Source organism: Choristoneura fumiferana, chromosome 22 (assembly GCF_025370935.1).
Source record: "Choristoneura fumiferana chromosome 22, NRCan_CFum_1, whole genome shotgun sequence".
Classification (NCBI taxonomy): Eukaryota; Metazoa; Arthropoda; class Insecta; order Lepidoptera; family Tortricidae; genus Choristoneura; species Choristoneura fumiferana.
Genome location: NC_133493.1, coordinates 662,716 through 684,217, shown reverse-complemented (window position 1 = coordinate 684,217; position 21,502 = coordinate 662,716). Strand labels below are relative to the sequence as shown.

General features: G+C 37.1%; 1 protein-coding gene and 1 long non-coding RNA gene across 3 annotated transcripts in view; both read right to left on the bottom strand.

Annotated features, from left to right (window-relative positions):
• Positions 1 to 2,721: 2,721 nt before the first annotated feature.
• Positions 2,722 to 3,825, bottom strand: LOC141440471 (uncharacterized). The gene is made up of 2 exons (XR_012452706.1): positions 3,376 to 3,825; positions 2,722 to 3,250 (listed from the first exon to the last, which is right to left on the bottom strand). It is a non-coding gene; the product is annotated as an uncharacterized lncRNA (long non-coding RNA).
• Positions 3,826 to 11,523: 7,698 nt separating this feature from the next.
• LOC141440467 (uncharacterized) overlaps positions 11,524 to 21,502 on the bottom strand; it is a 33,243-nt gene continuing 23,264 nt past the window's right edge. Inside the window, exons 5-10 of one of the 2 annotated variants that reach the window (XM_074104984.1) lie at positions 19,986 to 20,199; positions 19,167 to 19,294; positions 16,145 to 16,281; positions 14,608 to 14,698; positions 13,932 to 13,988; positions 11,524 to 11,891 (exon numbers count right to left, since the gene is read on the bottom strand). In XM_074104984.1, the coding sequence (XP_073961085.1) occupies positions 13,970 to 13,988; positions 14,608 to 14,698; positions 16,145 to 16,281; positions 19,167 to 19,294; positions 19,986 to 20,199 (589 nt within the window). In that variant the 3' untranslated portion in view covers positions 11,524 to 11,891; positions 13,932 to 13,969. The remainder of the gene's footprint in view (positions 11,892 to 13,931; positions 13,989 to 14,607; positions 14,699 to 16,144; positions 16,282 to 19,166; positions 19,295 to 19,985; positions 20,200 to 21,502) is intronic. The other variant, XM_074104983.1, reaches the window with a different exon arrangement.

The window sequence follows — 21,502 nt, the reverse complement described above, 5'->3', positions numbered from 1 at the left end:
ATGATGACTAAAATTTTCAAATTATAAACATATTTTAATTTTCATTAAGTTATTAAATATTATGTTCAAACCAAACTTAATATGGAACATTTTCCGCAATTTTCTAATATTGATAATTTGAAAAATATTTTTTTATCAACCTGTCACTATTGTACCGTTTTTGTCAAACTTAAAACCTAAAATTGCTAAAAGTGGCTCCGAAGGGGTAACGTTTCGTATGCGCCCACCCCATTTTGGGAATACAAGCGTGATGTTGCTGTGTGTGTTTGTGTTGTGTGAAAAATCTTTGCAGAATGAAGCTGCGCGTGAGTCGCGCTAAGTGCCTTATTATGCGGCACTTCGCTGTTCATTGCACAATCACATACGTCAACGCCCCACACATTGTTATTCAAAATTTGTTTACACACATTGCTAGAATGGAGAAGCGGAGCGGAGGCTAGCAAAAAAGTCAAAGTCAAAGTTTATTTCTTCATGGTCAACAGGCCAAAAGTGCAAAATTCGAACTTCGTATCTTGTCATCCCATCTTCGTATCTTGTCATTATTTAATACTAGAGTGAGATGGACGATACGTACGAACTTCGATTTCAGTCATGCCAGTTCTCTCCAAATGATTTCGTTAGCCGACAGGCACATATAGTTTGCTCCCTTGTTTTGTTAGTCACCTAATTATACCTATACTTACTGACGAAATAAATGTATGAGTATGATTTTCGAATTCCCTAGTAACCTCCAGGTGTTAGTAAATTATATCAATGAACTAGCTAACTGGCCCATCTCCGCACGGAAACAACATGAATATAATAGCCAAACTTAGAAAAGTCTAAAACTGTCTAACCATGTTATCGATTTTAGTGGTATTTTAGCTGATTGTACTTATTTTTGTTAACTAAAATTATAATTCAATCTGCATAATGAAACTGAATAGATGGGCCAATCAACTTTTTTACCCACACTAATCTGTCCGTGCCATTTTTATTTTTCAAACAATTGCAGATTTTTGTATGTAAACGTGTTTTTTCTGTAATACGGTATTTGACAACTCCTGATTTTGCCATATCTTAATATTATTATGAAAATATAGACAAACAGATTAGTGTTTAGCGAAGAGAAATTTAAATCGGTTGAAAATTGGCATTTATAGTGATTTTTGAAAAAGTTATACCTGTTCTTCTCAAACGGTTTCTCTCATGCAGCAAGTATGGCGTACTGCGTGTGACGTCACATGCCAGTATGTCTTTCTCTTGTCTAATCTTGAATTTCAAACCTGTATAACTTTGTTATTTGAAAGGTAGCTTAAAAATTGTTTTTCTTCGATACAGGCGTTGTGTAGTTCTTAATTTATAAAACATATACAAAATAGTCAAATACGTATTTTAGACGTGTACATTGAATAGGTACATCATCTACATAAGTTCAACTATTAAACCGTGAAATATCTTGTTGGAAGTACGATTTTTTGGTAACGTCACTAACGTCAGTGACTATTTCGGTAACGCAGGAGACGCCCAAAGTGTGGGTAAAATAGTTGATTGGCCCAGGTACCAAATTTTAAGAACTACGCCCAAGCCCTCTCATTCTAAGAGGAGGTCTGTGCCCAGCAGTCCGACGTATAGACTTGAGATGATGTTGATAATGATGACCATCTCAGTCTCGTAATATTTTCGCCAAATGAAGATTCAAGGCAAAATACCTAAACAGAGTCTTAAAATATAACAGTCTCGCGTCACACCATATCAAACGTTATCTGGATCTTAAGACGGGATTACGGAATTAATACTTTTACAAATAAAAACCTCAAGGTGGTAAATATGCCTTTTTTATGATCGCTGCAGTTGTAGGTGAAATACACTTTATTTATATAACCATCAGTCGCGACTTCGTTTGTGGTCAAATTTTAATAGTTGGACATGTAGTTTTTTTAAGAGGTGTAGATTTTCTTCGATAGCCCTAGACGTAAGAGCCATAAATGGCTACTTAGCCTACGAATAAATGATGTCAGGAAGGAGGAAGCGTAACTCAGAACAAATTCCATACAAAAAGTGGCCCAAAACCAAAACGTCAATAGTATTGCTGTATTCCCAAAAATTTTATTGATCTTTCGATGACGATGAGTTTAAATTAAAATGTATTCGGATTCAACTATGAAATTCAGAGGCCGTATTGCCTAACGTTTCCGACGTTCGCGATCGTAATCAAATGACAGATTTCGCTTACAAAAACTGTCACTTAATGAGGGCGTTTTTTGTCGTTCTAGATGGCGCCACTGTTGCGTTAGGTTTTTAAGTGTGGCTTTCAAAGTCTGTTGTTACGGGTGTGAAAACAAAGTTTAGATTAAAGTCATATTTAATACACCATAAAAATATCGAGCAACCACAGTGTTGCGTAGTCCCGTTTTGTTCGGAAAAAAATGGAGGACAAAAGTTTCCGAAAGACAAAACTGTCTCAAAACACAGACATTCATTGCCCCGTAACGCATAATTGCCATAATTCATTTCAGGTAATGCAAAATATTCACAAAATTATTCTTATTATGAATAAACACGCGTAGCTCACCCAATAACTATGAGATTTGACATTTCGGAGACCTCACGCTACACTAGCGCCTCTAGCGGCGAATTCATACGCGATAGCCCTCATTGCGATCGCGAGCCCCAGAAATGTTGCAATATGGCCTCGGGTTTGTGATGTTAACAACAATGTAAAGAGCAAATAAAACAAAATTGAGATTGCTCTGGCATTTATTTCGGCCATTTTACATGATCCGCATACAAACATTATGTATGACACCTTGTATCTTGTATCTACAATGCGTGATAATTTTTTCAAATACTTTCATGTTTTAATTCAATTAAAACAGAAAATGCAAAGTCAAGTCTTGTTTTTGGACCTATTCCGTGAGCTACAACTTATAATTTTACATACCTTATTATTATATTAGTAGGGATAGTTAATACATATAGTATTTATAAAAAGAAGAAAAGGAACAAACCTGCGGCAAATTAACAGCATGTGTAAATATAAATCATCAAAAAAAATAGTTTTTAAAAATTGTAAGTTGTAACACCGTGATTCAGATCCAAAAGAAGATTATAAATAACATTTAAGTATACATTACATTAAATAACTATCTAACAAACATATACTATGTTAATTCGATACATATTGCTCTGATCTAATTAAGTACTTACATGAACACAAATTAATATGTAAAACTAGGTATCATAATTCTAAAGTTTTACTAGTAACAATCTTTTATAGAAATCGGTCAAACGCGAGTAAGATTCCGCGATTCTAGGACCCATCCAGGTCCAGAAAGTAGGTTTTACGTACATTTTTAACCCCCGACGCAAAAAGAGGGGTGTTATAAGTTTGACCGCTATGTGTGTCTGTCTGTCTGTCTGTAGCACGGTAGCTCTTAAACGACTGGACCGATTTGAATGAGGTTTTTTTATTTAAAAGCAGGTTTTCTAGCGATGGTTCTTAGACATGTTTTATCAAAATCGGTTCAGCAGTTTTTGAGATATTGAGCTTTGAAGTGACAAAGGCCAACTTTTTGTTGGTTAGGTTATAAGAATTTAATTTTGTCATTATTCAGTTGTAGGCAGTTAAAACGAGATTTTGACTTTTAAAAAAACCGGCCAAGAGCGTGTCGGACACGCCCGAAATAGGGTTCCGTAGCCATTACGAAAAAACTAAGTAATATTTTTCTAAGGATTTCGTATTTTGTACGGAATATTCCAAGTTTAGGTATATTTTATACTTAAGCTGCTATTTTACAGTGTTGTATCTGTTGGCAAACCAACAAATAAATAAATAAACTACTAATAATTCTCATGAAAACTTAACCGTTCGGTTATTAATTTTCTTGTAAGTTTGATATACTTACTACCATCCTGAATTTTTCAAATTTTTCCACCCCCGGTTTAGATTTTAGAGGGGGACACTCTATTTTGATGAAAATTTGCACTTTAAGGTTGAATATTTTGCAAACAAATCACTGAATCGAAAAATTGTTTTAGCAAACCCTATTGTTTTAGTTTTAAAAGACCTAATCTAACGATACCCCACACTACAAGGTTGGATGAGAAAAAAAAATCCCCACTATCTATGTCACTGTCACCGTCTGTGGAGGATCTAATCTAATTTTTTTTAATTTTTTATTGTACCATTGGTCGACATAGTTTACATATATATATTCGTGCAAAATTACAGCTTTCTAGCATTGATAGGCCCTGAGCCAAAGCGCGGACGGACAGAAGACAGACGACATGGGCCGAAACATATATCTTATAAATTTAATTTAATTTAATAGAATATTAATTAAAGTTATTTAAGAATAATTGTTGTGCCCTCAGCGTTTATACTCGGGGCGACATGATTTATTGGTAAGACCTTGGTACGTATTAAAAGCAATCAAATACTATTATGATATGACAAGGGTTCTCATAACTTTTGCCATTTTGGCTACGGAACCCTAAAAACGCGATAACAGGGAACCTTTTGCAGTGCTAGGTCAGTCAAGAAAACTTAATCACAACATTTTCATAACCAATTTCGCTATGATTTCTTTGGCAGATGTTTACTAATGTCAATATGACATTAGTAGCATAAAGGTTCCACCCTGGTAGTGATTCAGTTTCCTTGACTTTACTTGCAAATATTGAGTGTCACTTTTGTTTTTTTCGATCCATAATTTATTTTAGACAATTAAGCTTTCGGCGATTAATAAAAGTAATCTACTTAAGTATGAGGTCGCTTTTTAATTAAGATAAAATTAAGATTGAAGTTATTAGCTAGAAAATTTGTTACGTAGAAGCAATGTAGGTAAGTACAAACCCATTTTGAAACTCTTTTACTCTCACTCTGTGGGGTTAGTAAGTTTTACACACCTAAAGTAGTTGAGATTATTATACTAATTAAGTGAAAGTCATGACAAATTTTTCGAGCTTGCCATTAGGAGGCTTTACCTACTTAAGATACTTACTTAATTATATACATACAACCATCAATATATCTAATTTGGGACAGATTTATTCAATACTTAAACTAAGCATGACATGTTTTAGTAAATAATTTTTGAATGGGTACGTTTAAGAAATAAAATACTTAATGCGGATAGCTGATAATGTAATTTGTAAACTGTTGAAAATGTAAACTTATCTATCACTAACAGTATGTTTTATGAAGAGCCCATAAATATCAAATTACAATAAGTACAAAGTTATCTTCAAAAACTGTTAGTAAGACGATTATTTGGGGTCCTAGCGGCTTGTAACTTTATAGGAAAATGACGGAGATGTAGAATAAGTAGACGTCGGAGACCGAAGAGCTGGCAGTTTCTTCGGACAAAGATTTAGCTTAGCTATTCTGAGAAGTATTTTGCTGCCAGCATCTTGGGAACCTTGCCTAAGGGGACACCTTTACAGGATTAGTTTTTTTTTTATGTAGGGCAGAAGTACCGTTTGTGGCCACTGTACCGTTTATGGCCATTTAGTGTTTAAATATACGTTTGAAATAAATTTACAATAATAAAACATTAAGTATATACTTTATTCTTTTCAGTATAAACTTTTGAAAACTTACTAAACATGTTGTTTAATACTATAACTTTTTATTATATTACTTCAAATGTCAACTGGCCAAAAACGGTGTTAAGGTGGCCAAAACCGGTACTTTTACCCTACTTTAGGTTTAGAGTTTGAGTATTTATAGCTACTAGTAAATGTAAATGTGTATGGTAACATACTGTATTCTATTTGTTGAAGAAGTAGGTAGATACTACAGATTTATAAAATTAAAAGAAGTTAAGTAAGTGTATATGTATCTAAATGAGAATTCTATTCACAAAGAGACAGACGAACATTTGGAAAGTTTGTTCTATAACAATGTTATTTGTACACTTACGGACTATTTGGCAGGAACTGCTAAGTATTTAATATAAGGTATGTTTGTAAATATAGGAGTTGTATGGTCAGCGATCAAAAATTATATCGTTGGCAAACGTTTGCTGTCATAGAAAAATATGATTTGAAGCTAATCCGATGTAAGATGACTTATGCTAGATTTACCTAAATTTTGTATTTTGGATTTAACTAGTACGTACAGTCATAAAAACATTGGAGTTGTCTTCGAAGTACTCATAAATATGTGACATGAATTAACGCGACTGTCAATGGAGTCGCGATTTTTGAGCACGTAAGTAGACAATGAGGAATGTTTTCATTTACCTACACTTGCAGAAAAAACTTGTTATTGCATGCTCTTTCGCACGTCTTTTCTTTCATATGAGTTTCGAGTCGAGTTTCGAGTCTTATACGCATAATGTTGTTCACTATACTTGGTTTGGATGGGTATTTAAAACAATTCATTCTTCACTCTTAGGGAAGTCCTCAACAAACTAACATGTCTTGATGTTTTGTGGTTTACTACTAGGCCCTTAGGTACGTGATTTTTACATATACTATGTATACCTTAAGCATAAATTAACAGTAACAGCAGTTACGATGGTACTTTATACATTATATAATCTGGGTTTAGTGTCAGGTAACAAGGTGACAATTCTTATCTACATTACATCATCATCATCATCATCATCTCACCCTATATACGTCCCACTGCTGGGTACAGGCATCCTCTACATTACATAGGAGATATGCCGGGTGTATGGCCTGTGATACGAGCAAATAAGTACTCGTCAAACTAAATACCATTAAGTTCAGCGACTCTTAAAAATAATGGAGTCTTTTGATTTTCCTTTTTTCATACAAATTAAATACTACAATCAATCTACGCCATCCCAGAATACAGCTGACGTCGCCTGCCACGCTACAAACATCAACCATTTTGCTTTACATTGCTTCTTCGAATAAACTTTAGTGTAATTAAAATTAAAAAAACTAATTATTTTTCAAAGTCGCTGAACTAATGTTGTTAATTTTGACGAGTATGATCTATGTTTTAATTATTTGCTCATATTACAGGCCACACCCGGTATAAATTTTATTTAATTAATACATATTTTTGCGAGTTTATTCGACATATCCTTTCCATATACATAGTATAATTAAGGCTATGTACCTACCTAAATATTAATGATTGCTTACATTATTTATAATTAATGTTAGGTAACTTCTGCCACCATTAGGCACTATTTACATTCTAGCATTTGTTTTTAAACCTACGTGTCCGAGGTAATGGTAGCGCTTAGTTCAAGGCTTGCAACTAGTAATTGTAATGCTGGAACCAGAAATCTAGCAGCCCAGAGCCCAGCTGAATCCAGCTCATTTTTGAGCTGACTGGATCAAACGTCTCGGAGAAGGAATACCTTTTACCACAGGCGGAGTGGACTCCGTAGAGACTCAGTTTAATTTGCAACGATCGTCTCCGTACAACTCCGGTGGAAGTAATTACGTGCAGGCGATTGATTAAGTTAAACATGGTTGAACTAAGTCCATGTGGAGTTCGCTCTGCTGCAGTGCAAGGTACAAACTCGTATTAGGCCTATTGTCCACGTTGACCGCACGTTATACGCACGACATCATCAATTGACGCTTGTGTGCAGCTTGCTTGCATCCTGTGTGGGAAAGAACGAAACTGTGTCCAAGGATTTTATTATTTTTTATTTATGACGGTGGAAGCAGTCTACACTTCCACTGAACGTAGATAATAGTCAGTGTTTAGTTTTGTAACAGCAGCCGCCGAGTCGCGTTGCTCCCAGAAGAAGGGTTACGGATTAGCCCGAAACATGTCGAGCTAAAATCGATTTCAGATGTGAGTTATCCGCTTTGTTATCATTTAAAACCAGGTGAATTTGAACTAATCTAGCATAATTCCAGTTGGATAGAAATTTCGCCGAATTACAAATCCCAGCTGCAAGCCTTTTCAAACTAAAAGTACAAAGTAAATAAGTGCAAACTAAGTTTGTTGCACTGCACAAGGCTCTGAGTATGAGGTTCAGTTACAACAAACATCCTAAACGCGTTTGGATAATTTATGAAGATCAAGTAATAGTACAAGTAGCTTGGGTTCCAATCCAAATACTATGCGAATAGTTGTTACCGCTCGCCGCTAGAGGCGCTGGCGCTGCCAATATCCAGTGAGGGTTCCTTGACATCGCTATTAGTATCGAGAGGTCCGTATAAAGTCGCAATCTTGCGTGTAATGAGGGCTATCGCGTATGAATTCGCCGCTAGAGGCGCTAGTGTAGCGTGAGGTCTCCGAAATGTCAAATCTCATAGTTTTTGGGTGAGCTACGCGGGTTTATTTATAATTAGAATAATTTTGTGAATATTTTGCAATATCTGAAATTAATTATGGCAAATATGCATTCCGGGGCAATGAATGTCTGTGTTTTGAGACAGTTTTGTCTTTCGGAAACCTTTGTCCTCCCTTTTTTCCGAACAAAACGGGGACTATGCAACACTGGCATGCTCGATATTTTTATGGTACGGTTTTAATGTGTATTAAATATGATTTTAATCTAAACTTTGTTTCCACGCCCGTAATAACAGACTTTGAAAGCCATACTTAAAAACCTCACGCAACAGTGCGCCATCTAGTGAGACAAAAAACGATAGCCCTCATTGGCTCATTTAATTATTTAACCAATCACAAATGTGATGCAAATATCAAATTTGTTAAATGAACCGCATGATACTGGCGCCATCCAACCAGAGGATCTACTCCGAAGTTCAAAAACCGATGTTGGTATATATCGTACCGTCCCTCTCGCTCTCGTATTAAATAGTGTAAGTGTCAGAGGGACCGAACGACACGAACTTCGATTTTCGAATTTCGTAGTAGCCCTGCAGACCACCTTTGTTTATAGTGCAATGAGGGCTATCGTTTTTTGTCTCACTAGATGGCGCACTGTTGCGTGAGGTTTTTAAGTATGGCTTTCAAAGTCTGTTATTACGGGCGTGAAAACAAAGTTTAGATTAAAATCATATTTAATACACCTTAAAACCGTACCATAAAAATATCGAGCATGCCACAGTGTTCCATAGTCCCCGTTTTGTTCAGAGAAAAGGGAGGACAAAGGTTTCCGAAAGACAAAACTGTCTCAAAACACAGATATTCATTGCCCCGGAACGCATATTTGCCATAATTAATTTCAGATATTGCAAAATATTCACAAAATTATTGTAATTATAAATAAACCCGCGTAGCTAACCCAAAAACTATGAGATTTGACATTTCGGAGACCTCACGCTACACTAGCGCCTCTAGCGGCGAATTCATACGCGATAGCCCTCATTGTCACATCTGTTACCTCCCCCTATCATGAGGTATGAGGCTGTCATATCCGCTAAGCGGTAAATTGCTTGTATTGTTTTGTTTATCTACTAAATTCCGCATAAATTATGCTGTTTGATGAATAAATCTTTTTGAATTTGTAAATCAATCATTACATTAGTTATTTAGACGTAATAATAATTTAAAATAAATCTTTCAACTATCGGACAAAATGCATGGAAATTTAAATCAATATGATATAAGATAATGATGATATTTTCGAACTATAAATAGATCAGTCACTATGGCAATTAATTTGGCCAAATATTTAGGCAGAGATTAGCCTACAGCTATAGAAATAGTATCTAGGTAGAATAGATAGTAGCAAATGGTAATATAGAAGAGTCTAGAAGATTCCAGAATTATTAGATACTACATACTACAGAAAATATGTACTACTGAGATAGATAAATGTAGTGTGAAATAAATGTTAGCTAGTGTCATTATGTTTCGAATCTAAACATGCCCCTCTGGCTCAGGCTTCCTCTCATAATAAGAGGGCTTGGGGTGAAATCTTACAGATCCAGTCAAGATAGGAAAATTGTGTCACATGCACACTGATTGGCTGCTTTATGCCAGTTGCAGTTTTCTCGCATATATTATGCTCACTGAAATGCTTATGGCGACCCACTTGGCATATAAATTATATTAATTTTGAGTAATACTGTTGATAGTCAATGCTGCGGTCCGTTGTACCACTTAGGGCCTACGCTAGCTGTCGCGGGTGCACTGCGCGGGCGCACGCCTGCGGACGCGGGTGCAGGTGCAATGCGCTGCTCATTGTATTTTTCAATGGCGTGCACCCGCTCCGTCCAAACCGTGTCAGCGGCTCAGGATGACTTCGTCCACAGCGCCATTCCGTCAGCCTACAATTCCTAAATCGTCCGTCACCTTCCTAACTCGTCCACTTTCTGATATCGTCCATATCCCATTTTGTCTACATTCCTATTTCGACCACAGTGCCAACTCGTCCACGTTTACCAGATGTTGTCTCACAGAGATGATCAATTTAAGCGTTTAAATAGCAAAATATCCCGAGAGTAATATGCAAAAAAAATCCTTTTCAGAGTAATCATTTATAGAGCATTTATATTAGTCTGTATAATGAACGATGCAATAATGTTGACGAGTTGGCACCGTGGTCTAAATTGGAATGTTGACGTGTTAGCACTGTAGTCGAAAAAACACTGTTGAAGAGTTGGTACTGTGGCCCACGTAAGAAAGCGGACAAGATAGGAAAGTGACGATGAAGGAATGTTGGAGAATCCGAACAGTAGATTATATTTATATGAGAATGAGGACGATTTTAGATAAGAAGGTGACAAAATTGGACTGTGGACGAAGTCATCCTGAGCCGCGTCAGCTAATGTAGACCCTTACCGTACACAACACATTTTGTAACCTATGAAAAATAGGTAGAGGAAGTTAGATATACCTACCCTGTAAAATAGATTTTTATTTAGCCGACATAAAATGATTTTTATTCTCTAGTGCATAAAGTAACATCTTCGTCTAAGACCAAGGCAATCAGGCGCCAACAGCCATGACTAACAAAAGTTTGTAAAATAAAGTTTCAATTTTTTGCTTGAAAACTAGACAATTTTAATAATTTCTTATAGAAATTACAATGCATGAAAAATAAAAGAAAAGAAGAGTTAAGCTGTAACTTGTTCATAAAACCCATTTTACCCTCAACTAATGTAAAAGTGAGTAAAACGGCATGTTTTATGCACTTATTAAACAATCTAAAATATAGTTGGTTAAAAAAAATCACAGATTTCATGTCTCACACGACTATCAAACACAATATTGGAAATGAATCTACTACTATCGTCTTTGTTTTAGGCTCAAATTGTAGTCGACTAAATCTTCCAGAGGAATTTTCCTCAAATGTTTGATATCTTCTTCGTTTCCAAAATATCGAGCGCCAAAATCAAAAATTCGGAAAATATTGCTTTTTTTTCACTATTTCGGACATAACTTTTTGCGTGTGTGGGCTTGAGTACATTGTGAGAGTTTTTGCTTCGCTGTACAAATACAAATAGACATCGAGATAGAATAATTGCAAGTATAATTTAATTGTGTAAAGTGGTTTAAAATACACTCAAATAGATAGTTTAAAAATGTGATACATTTTTCACAACCTATAATACACTCTGTGCACAACCTCGAAAGTAAACCTTTAAAACTTGCATCCCTGTTAAGTGTAGAGGATAAAAAAAAAACAATTAAAAAATCAAAATTTATTCAAAGAAAAGAAAAAAATATAAAAACATTACAACAGAATGGACAAAAAAATCACAACGTCGGGTCACTTATATCTATTTCCTATATATTTACTGTAATGAAGTAGGTATATAACCATTAATATATTTTATATATTAATATCTCTATGGCTATTTCTGATACAAATGTGACCAGATAAAAGTGTACAGTTTGTTTAAATTATTTTTGGCGTAAAATATGTTAATTTTGGCTTCATTTGTATAGGAAATACGTTTAAAATCACAATTAACTCCCTAATCTCATGAACTAACTATATAACCTTTGGGACTTTTATACGCTGTAAATATCCCGAGGCTGGATGCCAGCAGTTCTGGAAAATTAATAAGCAAATATTAACACATTAAAATATTAGGTAAAAAAATACTTGGACCAGGATCGAACCCGGGTCTTCGTTGATCCGGGACGCGTGCAATATTTTACTATTTTAAGCAAAAGCAGTGTGGGATGAGGCTCCAATGAGAGTTTTTTGACTGCGAAATAGCACTAGGTGGCGTTAGTATAGTGCCTTTTTAACTTTATAGTGTTTAACCAATCACGAATGTGACACAAATTTCAAAGTTGTCAAATAGAAACCCTCATTTCAAGATGCAAAAGGGGCGCGTGAATTATCCAGAGGCCGTATTGTATAACGCGTGGGCGCTTACTATCATGTTCACTATCTCTTTCTAACCTTCCCTTCATCGTTTGACAGAAAGGCGTGGTGCAAGCGATTATAAATTTGAGTGTGTTACACAATGAGGCCTCAGGATGCGCCAGAATACTTCAAAAAGCAGGATTTGTTATGGGAAAATAGGATAGTTGACAGCTCTAATATAAAGTGTGTGTATAGCGTTTGTATCGATATAAACTAGACAGGTAAATCAGGATCTGAAGATTCCAAACAGTCAGATCCTTAAGCGGATCCGAAAAATCCGAATCCCTTATCGACTCCTTTCAAATCATATCGACTCCGAGGAGTTACTAACTCCGACCAACCTATTGGATCGACTCGCGATCGGCGATTCAGCAGGGCTACTACGAAACTCGAAGTTCGTGTCGTGCGGTCCCTCTCGCTCTCGTATTAAATAGTATAAGTGTCAGAGGGACCGCACGACACGAACTTAGAGTTTCGAGTTTCGTAGTAGCCCTGCAGCACTCACTTCACTTTCGTTCAATCACGTCGGATCGGATCGGATAAGTTCCGTCCTGCTCACGCTAATTTATTTTATTACGAGAGGAAAAGGGATAGCATGATACCAATTTCAGAGGCGCTCCTCGGAGCCGGTTCGCCAGCATTAAGTATATGCGAAGTGACTCACAGATTCAAAAGTCATTAGGACGATTCGGTACTTTAGTACCTCGGTACCGAGCCGGATCGGCCATGGACAAAATAATAATCGCTCGAAAGAACCGGAGCCAATAAAGAAGTCGGAATCTATAAGCGGAGTCGGTACCGATACGAGCTGGATTTAGTGTCGCTGCTTAAGTGACTAAATAAGAAAACAAACTAGCTAAGATATGTGGTGCATAGGAAAAATTTGTGTCTCTACTCTGTCCAGTGGCGGTGTAGAGGTATAGCACGCAGCACGGAATGCTCTGCTGGGCTACTACGAAACTCGAAGTTCGTATCGTACCGTCCCTCTCGCTCTCGTATTAAATAGTATAAGTGTCAGAGGGACCGCACGACACGAACTTCGAGTTTCGAGTTTCATAGTAGCCCTGCAGGACCTGGGCTCGATTCCCAGCGCTGGTCTCTTTTTTTGGTTTTTCTGTGCCTCTATGTTTCAGTTTGTATTTTCGATATGGATCAGATCCCTTGTCGGAGTCGAGTTTACCCATGTCTAATATAAACGCACGTCGACGGCGCGTTCAAAACACGCCATTTGCATCCCGCTAATATTACAAATGGGAAAGTTTGCAAGTCTGTCTGTTTGCTTGTTACCTTTCTACGTCTAAAACGCTAAACCGATTTAGATGAAATTCGGTATACAGATAGTTTGAGTCCCGGGGAAGGACATAGGATAGTTTTTATCCCGGAAAATTGCGTAGTTCCTGCGGGATAGCGATAAACGAGTTTTACGCGGACAGAATCGCAGGCAACTGCTAGTGGAAAGCCATGGAATGATAATAAAAAAAAGATAATGATGATAAATAAATGTATGTATGTATGTAAATACTTTATTGTACATAAAACACAAAAATAATACAAAAATAAAACAACAAAACAAAAGAGTACAAAGGCGAACTTATCCCTAAAAGGGATCTTTTCAAGCTAACCTAAACAGGAAAGGAAAACTTAAAGATAGGCGAACAGTAATTTATGCACAGTGAGAAGAAAGGAATAGGTATATAAATTATAAGTAAAGCGTACCAATTATTATGCAAGCATTAGTATTAGCTGTTATTCGGCTACACGTCAGTGGTGTACCTGGAATTAATCATACTTAAAGCGAAAACAGAAAATAATGCGAAAATAAATTAATCAAAGCATTTTTATGAATTATTAATTTTACTTCGATGAAATCTACAAACTTCTGTGGTATCGTACAAAATTAGCTAAGGGTTAGTAGCGCATTTCTTCTAATTAATTTATTAAAGAAAAGGATTTTTAATTGAGTAAAAATAAAAATGAACAATGCATAAATAAATAAAAAAACTGTTAGTCAGAAGCCAAGAGTTATCTAAACCTAGTTTCACTGAAAGATCTCATTAAGTTATAAGTTAGTTACTTTTTAACCCCCGACGCAAAAAGAGGGGTGTTACAAGTTTGACCGCTATGTGCGTCTGTCTGTCTGTGGCACCGTAGCTCTTGAACGGGTGGACCGATTTGAAAGCTGTTTTTTTTATTTAAAAGCAGGTTTTCTAGCGATGGTTCTTAGATATATGTTTCGTCAAAATCGGTTCAGCCGTTTTTGAGATATTGAACTTTAAAGTGACAAAGTCGGGGGTTTTCCAACTTTTGGTTAGTTAGGTTATTTCAGTCACTACAAGTTCCTAAATTTCTTTGCCAAGCAAACATGCGCTGTAAGCGGACGGCACAAGGTTACCTGTCGCGCGGCACCACGATGTCCTCATCGGAGTCAAGCTCGTAGATATCAGTGCGTGTGTAGCTGCGGTTGGCGTAGCCTCCCATGTCCACTGGAAGAAGAAATGAGCCATAAGTCCTACGCTAAGAAAATCGTTCTAGAAGGAGGCAGCAAGCATCCTTTTTCAATTTCTACTATAACAAGGACACATAGAAAAAAAAGTAAAAAAAGGTAATACAAGCTTTTTTGCTGTCTGTATTTTTTCTATACTGCAGGTAATGGCATGATCGTCCAAATTAGAACCACATTTATTTATCTATTAACCTGTCCTCTCCCAGAGGCACAAATTTGTGCCGAAATTCCTTTGATCCTGTTATCCTGGGAGATGACAGATTAAAAATGGTTAAACTGATCGAGTGTTGCCATTATTTCCGGATAGAAAGTTTCTTTGCGAACTTCCTTCCGCTGGCGTTCGTGTCGTCATAGTGTGTTGTATGTTTTTATATGTTTTAGTTTTTAAATGGGTCCCACTGAAAAACAGCGTTGCGGCTTGCCGTAACATTATGCTGAGTGGGGTCCACTTTATACTATTCGATGTTATTTTATTTTTTTCCATCTAATGTATTATGTGTATCGAATATGTGTAAATAAATGTCTCTCTCTCTCTCTCTCTCTCTCTCTCTCTCTCTCTCTCTCTGTTTTGTTCGAATAGACGGCATCACATTTCACGGCTTCACGGCAGGATTAGCGAGCAAGATGGTGGTAGCAATCCGGGCGGACCTTGCACAAGGTCCTACCACCTGCTTGTAACCGCACACGCCTTTTTAGGGTTCCGGAGCCAAAATGGCAAAAACGGAACCCTTATAGTTTCGACATGTCTGTCTGTATGTCTGTCTGTCTGTCTGTCTGTCGGTCCGTCCGTCCGCGGCTTTGCTCAGGGACTATCAATGCTAGAAAGCTGTAATTTTGCTCGGATATATATGTAAACTATGCCGATAAAATGGTAAAATACAAAATTCAAAAAAAAATTTTTTAGGGTACCTCCCATAGACGTAAAGTGGGGGTGATTTTTTTGTTCTCATCCAACCCTATAGTGTGGGGTACCGTTGGATAGGTCTTTTAAAACCATTAGGGGTTTGCTAAGACGATTTTTCGATTCAGTGATTTGCTTGCGAAATATTCAACTATAAAGTGCAAATTTTCATTAAAATCGAGCGTCCCCCCCCCCCTCTAAAATCTAAACCGGTGGGTTGAAAAATTTAAAACTATAACGGCTAAGTTTGAGAATTATTAGTAGTTTAAGAGTAAATGGCAGCCTAAGGTATAAAATACACCTAAACTTGGATGATTCCGTATAAAATACGAAATTCTTAGAAAAAAAAACTTATTTTTTCGTAATAGCTGCGGAACCCTATTTCGGGCGTGTCCGACACGCTCTTGGAAGGTTTTTATTTCTCCGACCGGCTAGCCGGTTAAAGTAGTTTCATGTTCATTGTGTACCACATCTGTAGCTTTGTGTGTACACGCAAATCTAAAATGTATGAAATGTAATAGTAACCTCTGGCGGAGTCGTCTTGTTGGTCCCACTTGTACTCGCTCTCGGAGTACAGGGGGGGCAGCGTCTGGTGGGGGGTGGGGTACAGGTCCAGACCGCGCTTCTCGTTGATGCTGTCCACGTCGCTGAAGGCAGGCATCCTGGAAACGAAACAGGGAATTGTTGAGATATTTTTTTTATTATGAGAGAGAGAAATGATCATGAGTACCAACTACTCAAGGAGAGTCATTGGTCCGTTGCCGGCCTTTTAAGAAAGTATAACACGACTTCCAAATATCCCTAATTCGTTTTTTTAAATGTCACTTTTGTGTATTTTATATTTAAATTTTTATATTTCAATTCCAAATTTTTTGTTACTTTTACTTTTTTGTCCAGTGGTGGTGTAGCGGTATAGCACGTGACATGGAATGCCGAGGACCTGGGTTCAATTCCCAGCGCTGGTTTTATTTTTCTGGTTTTTCTATGCATCTATATTTCAGATTGTATTTTCGATATGTATTTTATATATTTTTTGTGTACCTATTATTTTTTTGTATAATTTGAATTTTACAGGGCATTAGTGTTTTAACTGTAATGCTGTAATTTTTATTGACAAATCCATACTATAATATTATAAACGCGAAAGTGTGTGTGTTTGTGTGTATGTTTGTCCGTCTTTCACGCCGTAACGGAGCTACGGATCGACGTGATTTTTGGCATAGAGATAGTTTATGGGCCCGAGAGTGACAAAGGCTACTTTTTATCCTTGAGTTTCTTGCCGGATTCTTCTCAACAGAGGTTTTTCCGAACCGGTGTTAGATTTTTTTTTGACATTCATAAGTGATTGTTATAGCCTAAATTGAATAAAGATATTTTGACTTTGACTTTGACTTTGATGATGATGAAAAACGTAAGAAGAGACACCACTAACCTAACCACTAAACACAGAAAGTGACGTTCAAGTTAGGTAAGAATTAGTTACGAACATCAACCCATTTTATTACCTACTGCATTTTATCCAATTAAAATAAATTGCTATAATGACAATTTTACCTACCACGTCTAATCTACCGCTTCATTATCAATTTATACAGCGTGATATGGCAGTGGAAATACAGTCATATCTCTTTGTTCTGCAATTTTTTTTGTTCATTATCTTACTCTACAATGGAAATTTTAATTAACATAAAATACTCGTGATGTTTTTGCAATTATTGTATATACTTAATCATTAATTTCATTTTGGTATGAAAGGCAGAAAAACGAGTAATAAAGTACCTACAGTCAAACCGTATCTAACAACGTCAAAGAGACAACAATATTTGGTTGTTAATTATCTTGGGACAAGACAGGCGAAAAATCGCTAGATGTCGTTAGTCTCGTGAGGTTTTTTTGACGTTACGGTCTTGCTTGTAATTGGCTCATTTAGTTATCGGCCAATGAGGGCTATCTTTTTTTGTCTTTCTATAGTTGGCGCCACTGTTGCGTGAGGTTTTTAAATGTGGCTTTCAAAGTCTGTTATTACGGCCGTGAAAACAGAGTTTAGATTAAAATCATATTTAATATACCTTAAAACCGTACCATAAAAATATCGAGCAACCACAGTCTTGCATAGTCCCGTTTTGTTCGGAAAAAAAGGAGGACAAAAGTTTCCGAAAGACAAAACTGTCTCAAAACACAGACATTCATCCCCGTAACGCATAATTTCCTTAATTTCAGGTAATGCAAAATATTCACAAAATTATTCTAATTATAAATAAACCCGTGTAGCTCAGCTCCCCGTAGCGCTCACCCAAAAACTATGAGATTTGACATTTCGGAGACCTCACGCTACACTAGCGCCACTAGCGGCGAATTCATACGCGATAGCCCTCATTGCAAGCAAAACCGTAACTCAAAAAACCTCACGATATTAACGCCATCTAGCGATATTTCACCTGAGTTTTAGCCCTCATTGACCTAGCCCCAAATTTTGACTTTGACTTTGAAGCAAAGCTTGCACTATGAGTGCTAATCAACGGAAATTGTTCCTGATTCGTCGTATCTGATCCCTGTTTCATTGCATTCCTGATTCGTCGTATTCTTCATCAAACTTCTAATAATTTCGACATTTCGATTTGATTCATTGACATTTTTAACCACTTGCACAATTTATTATGCTTGTGTACTTTTGTTGTTGTATCGTTGTTGTATTGTAGCTGGTATTTGTCTACTTATAACGCGAATGTCTGCAGTCATCGATATCAATAAATAATTAAATATCTTAGCCAACCTCAATATTGGCAGACAAGTCACCAAAAAGCTGATGGAGCCACATTTTTATAAATTTGAATTGAAATTGTGTTTAAAGAGATCGTATTACTTCGTTTCTTCAATTGTTTTGCTGAGTGATTAAACAAAATTTCTTTCAAATTGTTTTCCTTAAAGTCGGCAATAGTTTTAAGCTGTATCATCAAATGAAAAAATGCATCACGTTTCCGGTATGACAGTTATTGGTTTTATTCAATGACTAATTTTGCAGACTTCGTAAGTTTCTTCCGTGGGAATATCGGAATGAAAAGTATCTTTGCTTATTCCTAGAGATCCAAGTGGCATGCCATATTTTATCGCTTTTACTTGAATGTAAATAAATGTCTTCTATTCTATTCTATTATTCTATTCTAAACCCTTGGTCCGTGGGGTCCTAGCGCCTTGAAGTTTTCAAAGAAACATTAAAGAGCTTATAGTTAGCCAGAATCTTGGAGACCTTCTCTAGGGGACCCCCCTTTGAAATACTTTTAGTAATTTTAATTTTAGTTTTTTTTTATGAAGGTACTATCAAAAACATTGAATCTTGACCCACTGTGGAATCTTTTCATAGAAAAAGTCAAAGTGACATTGTATTGCTTGATAAGGGAATTAATTGTGCTTCTTGTGAGAATGTATTCTATGGTCGGTCCGGAATCAAATGGTTCCACTGTACATAGGTTTAATTTAATTATTTAAAAGGCGTTAAATAAGTACTTATAGCCTAATTTTTATATGAATATAGAATTTTGCTTATTACCTGGAGTAATTGTCGAAGCAGCTGTACCGCCACAGCGCGAAGGCCAGCATAGCGGCAGAGACCAGGACCCCGAGGGCCACCACCAGCCACACCGTCAACACGCCGCCGTCGTTCGGTACTGCGAACTCCTGGAATGCAGAGATCACCAATGAACACAAAATTGATGATGATCCAGCCGATTTCTGCCATGGCGACCACTTCGACTCCCTAACTATTCGATTGGCACTCATGCGCTCTAAGATGACTTACATTGCCTATCTATTGTCTGCCACCCTATGCCACAAACAAAACTTTTGATGTGGACAGAATGTGGTATAAGGTTCCGTTGCCACCAGAGATGTGAGAGAATGTGTGGCGAGGAATGTGTTTGTCATGAAGCAATAAAAACGCTTCATTTACCTCGCCTCGTTCCCCTCATCTGTTCCCACCAGGAATGTGCTGTGCGAGGATCTATTGGTTCAGGACCAACACATTCCTAGCAACACATCCTCGTACAACTCTGGTTGAAACGTAACTTAGAGCTAGAGCTAGAGCTTAGATTCCCAGCGCTGGTCTCTTTTCTGGTTTTTCTGTGCATCCATGTCTCAGTTTGTATTTCCGATATGGTTTCACGGGATACCCGTAAAAGTAACAAATTTGGAGTTGAAATAAAAAATACAAAAAGACTCCAAAAAACCAATCATAACTTAGAGCTGCTTGGATTGGAAGACTACTTATTCCTTTTCACCAAGGCTATGCCATTGGCTCTTCCTCTAAGTCCCTAGCTACCTACATAGCTTGCAATTATCATAAGATTTAGTTTCTAGGTCAAACCCTCACCTCAATCCCCATCTGCCTCAGCCTTGCCGCGAAAGGATCCTGGTCTACATAGGTCTTCCACATGGTCTGAAGGTCCTCCTCGTTCAGTCTCCCCTCATCCTCTTCACCATCCTCGTAGACCAGCGGAACTGACACCTTCACGTGGGCGCACTGCTCATACCCTGGCCAGTGCACGTTGCAGACCGAAGCTGAGATTATCTGGGTGATCTCGGATCTAAAAAGAAATAATTTTCGGTTAAAAAAGTGACAGTCTTTTACCATGGTATTTTACTATGGTCTAACTAGCAGAGCCTCTCATGGCATGTTCATTTTTTACACATTATCCCAGTGTATATATACGTCCCACTGCTGGGCAAGAACAAGAGTGAGAGGGCTTCGGCAGTAGTTCCCACGTGGGTCAAGCGCAAATTGCGAACTTCACACACACACACATTAAATTACTTTATAGGTTCGTGCAGTTCAGTAAGCAGCGTGTGGTTCATTTAAGGATCTCGCAAAGTAACACCTGATTTAATGCACCTCAACATTGGCGGTTTGGCGGAAATAACAGCAATGGAGGATGGAGATGTAATCTTACTTGAATGAATTTAACCCATGATCGAAGAGGTCAAACCGTTTGCTGAGCACTTGCACCTTATGCAAATAGCGGATGCAGTTGGTGAGTTGGCTCATTTCCAACGTGTTAGGTTAGCGAGACTCGAGATAACGCCTTCCACACTATCTCGCGAAGGAATTCCTTATTGAATAATTCATGTCGTAGTCTTAGAATGTCAGGCTGCTAAATAGACATTTCTGTTTTGTGTCTTACTTTGATGTTAGGTATGAACAATGCCTTTAGGTATATATTTTTCAGCCATTTTTGATATAATGAACTTTGAAATGACAATGTTTGGGGGGTTTTCAACTTAGCTAAGTATATTTCGACTCAATAATAATAATTATTATTATAAATATGCAATAGCGAATTTAGCCAAATCTTTGATGTGGGAGTTGGCCGTAGGCTGCGGGACAGGGGTTGCGACCCCCGCTACGGGTCGTACCTGGATCAGCAGCTAGTGCTGGCCATTCAGCGGTGACATGCTGCTGGAATTATGGGGACCTTTGAGCCGGGTACGACGCGGAATGGTGGTTTTTAGTTTATAGGTATAGCTTTGGTGTTTAGGTCTTAGTTGGTATTATAAGTAAATATTGTTTTTTTGTAATTGTTTTTAAATTTTGACATATTATATTTTAATTTTCTTTTATATTGTTTAATTCAAATTCAAATTATGTAGATTGTTGTTGTTGTTTCTAAAGGTTAGGTTATGCGTCGGGGTCAAAAATAATTGTTGCTCTCATTTTCAATCGCCGATTCTTAAAACACAGTGACGAAACTAAATTAATTATAAGATTCCTACCGCCGCGAACAAAAGAGCTGATGATCTTGAAACGGCCGAACCGATTTTGATAAAACATGTCTAAGATCCATCGCTGGAAAACCTGCTTTCAAATAAAAAAAACCGCATTCATATCGGTCC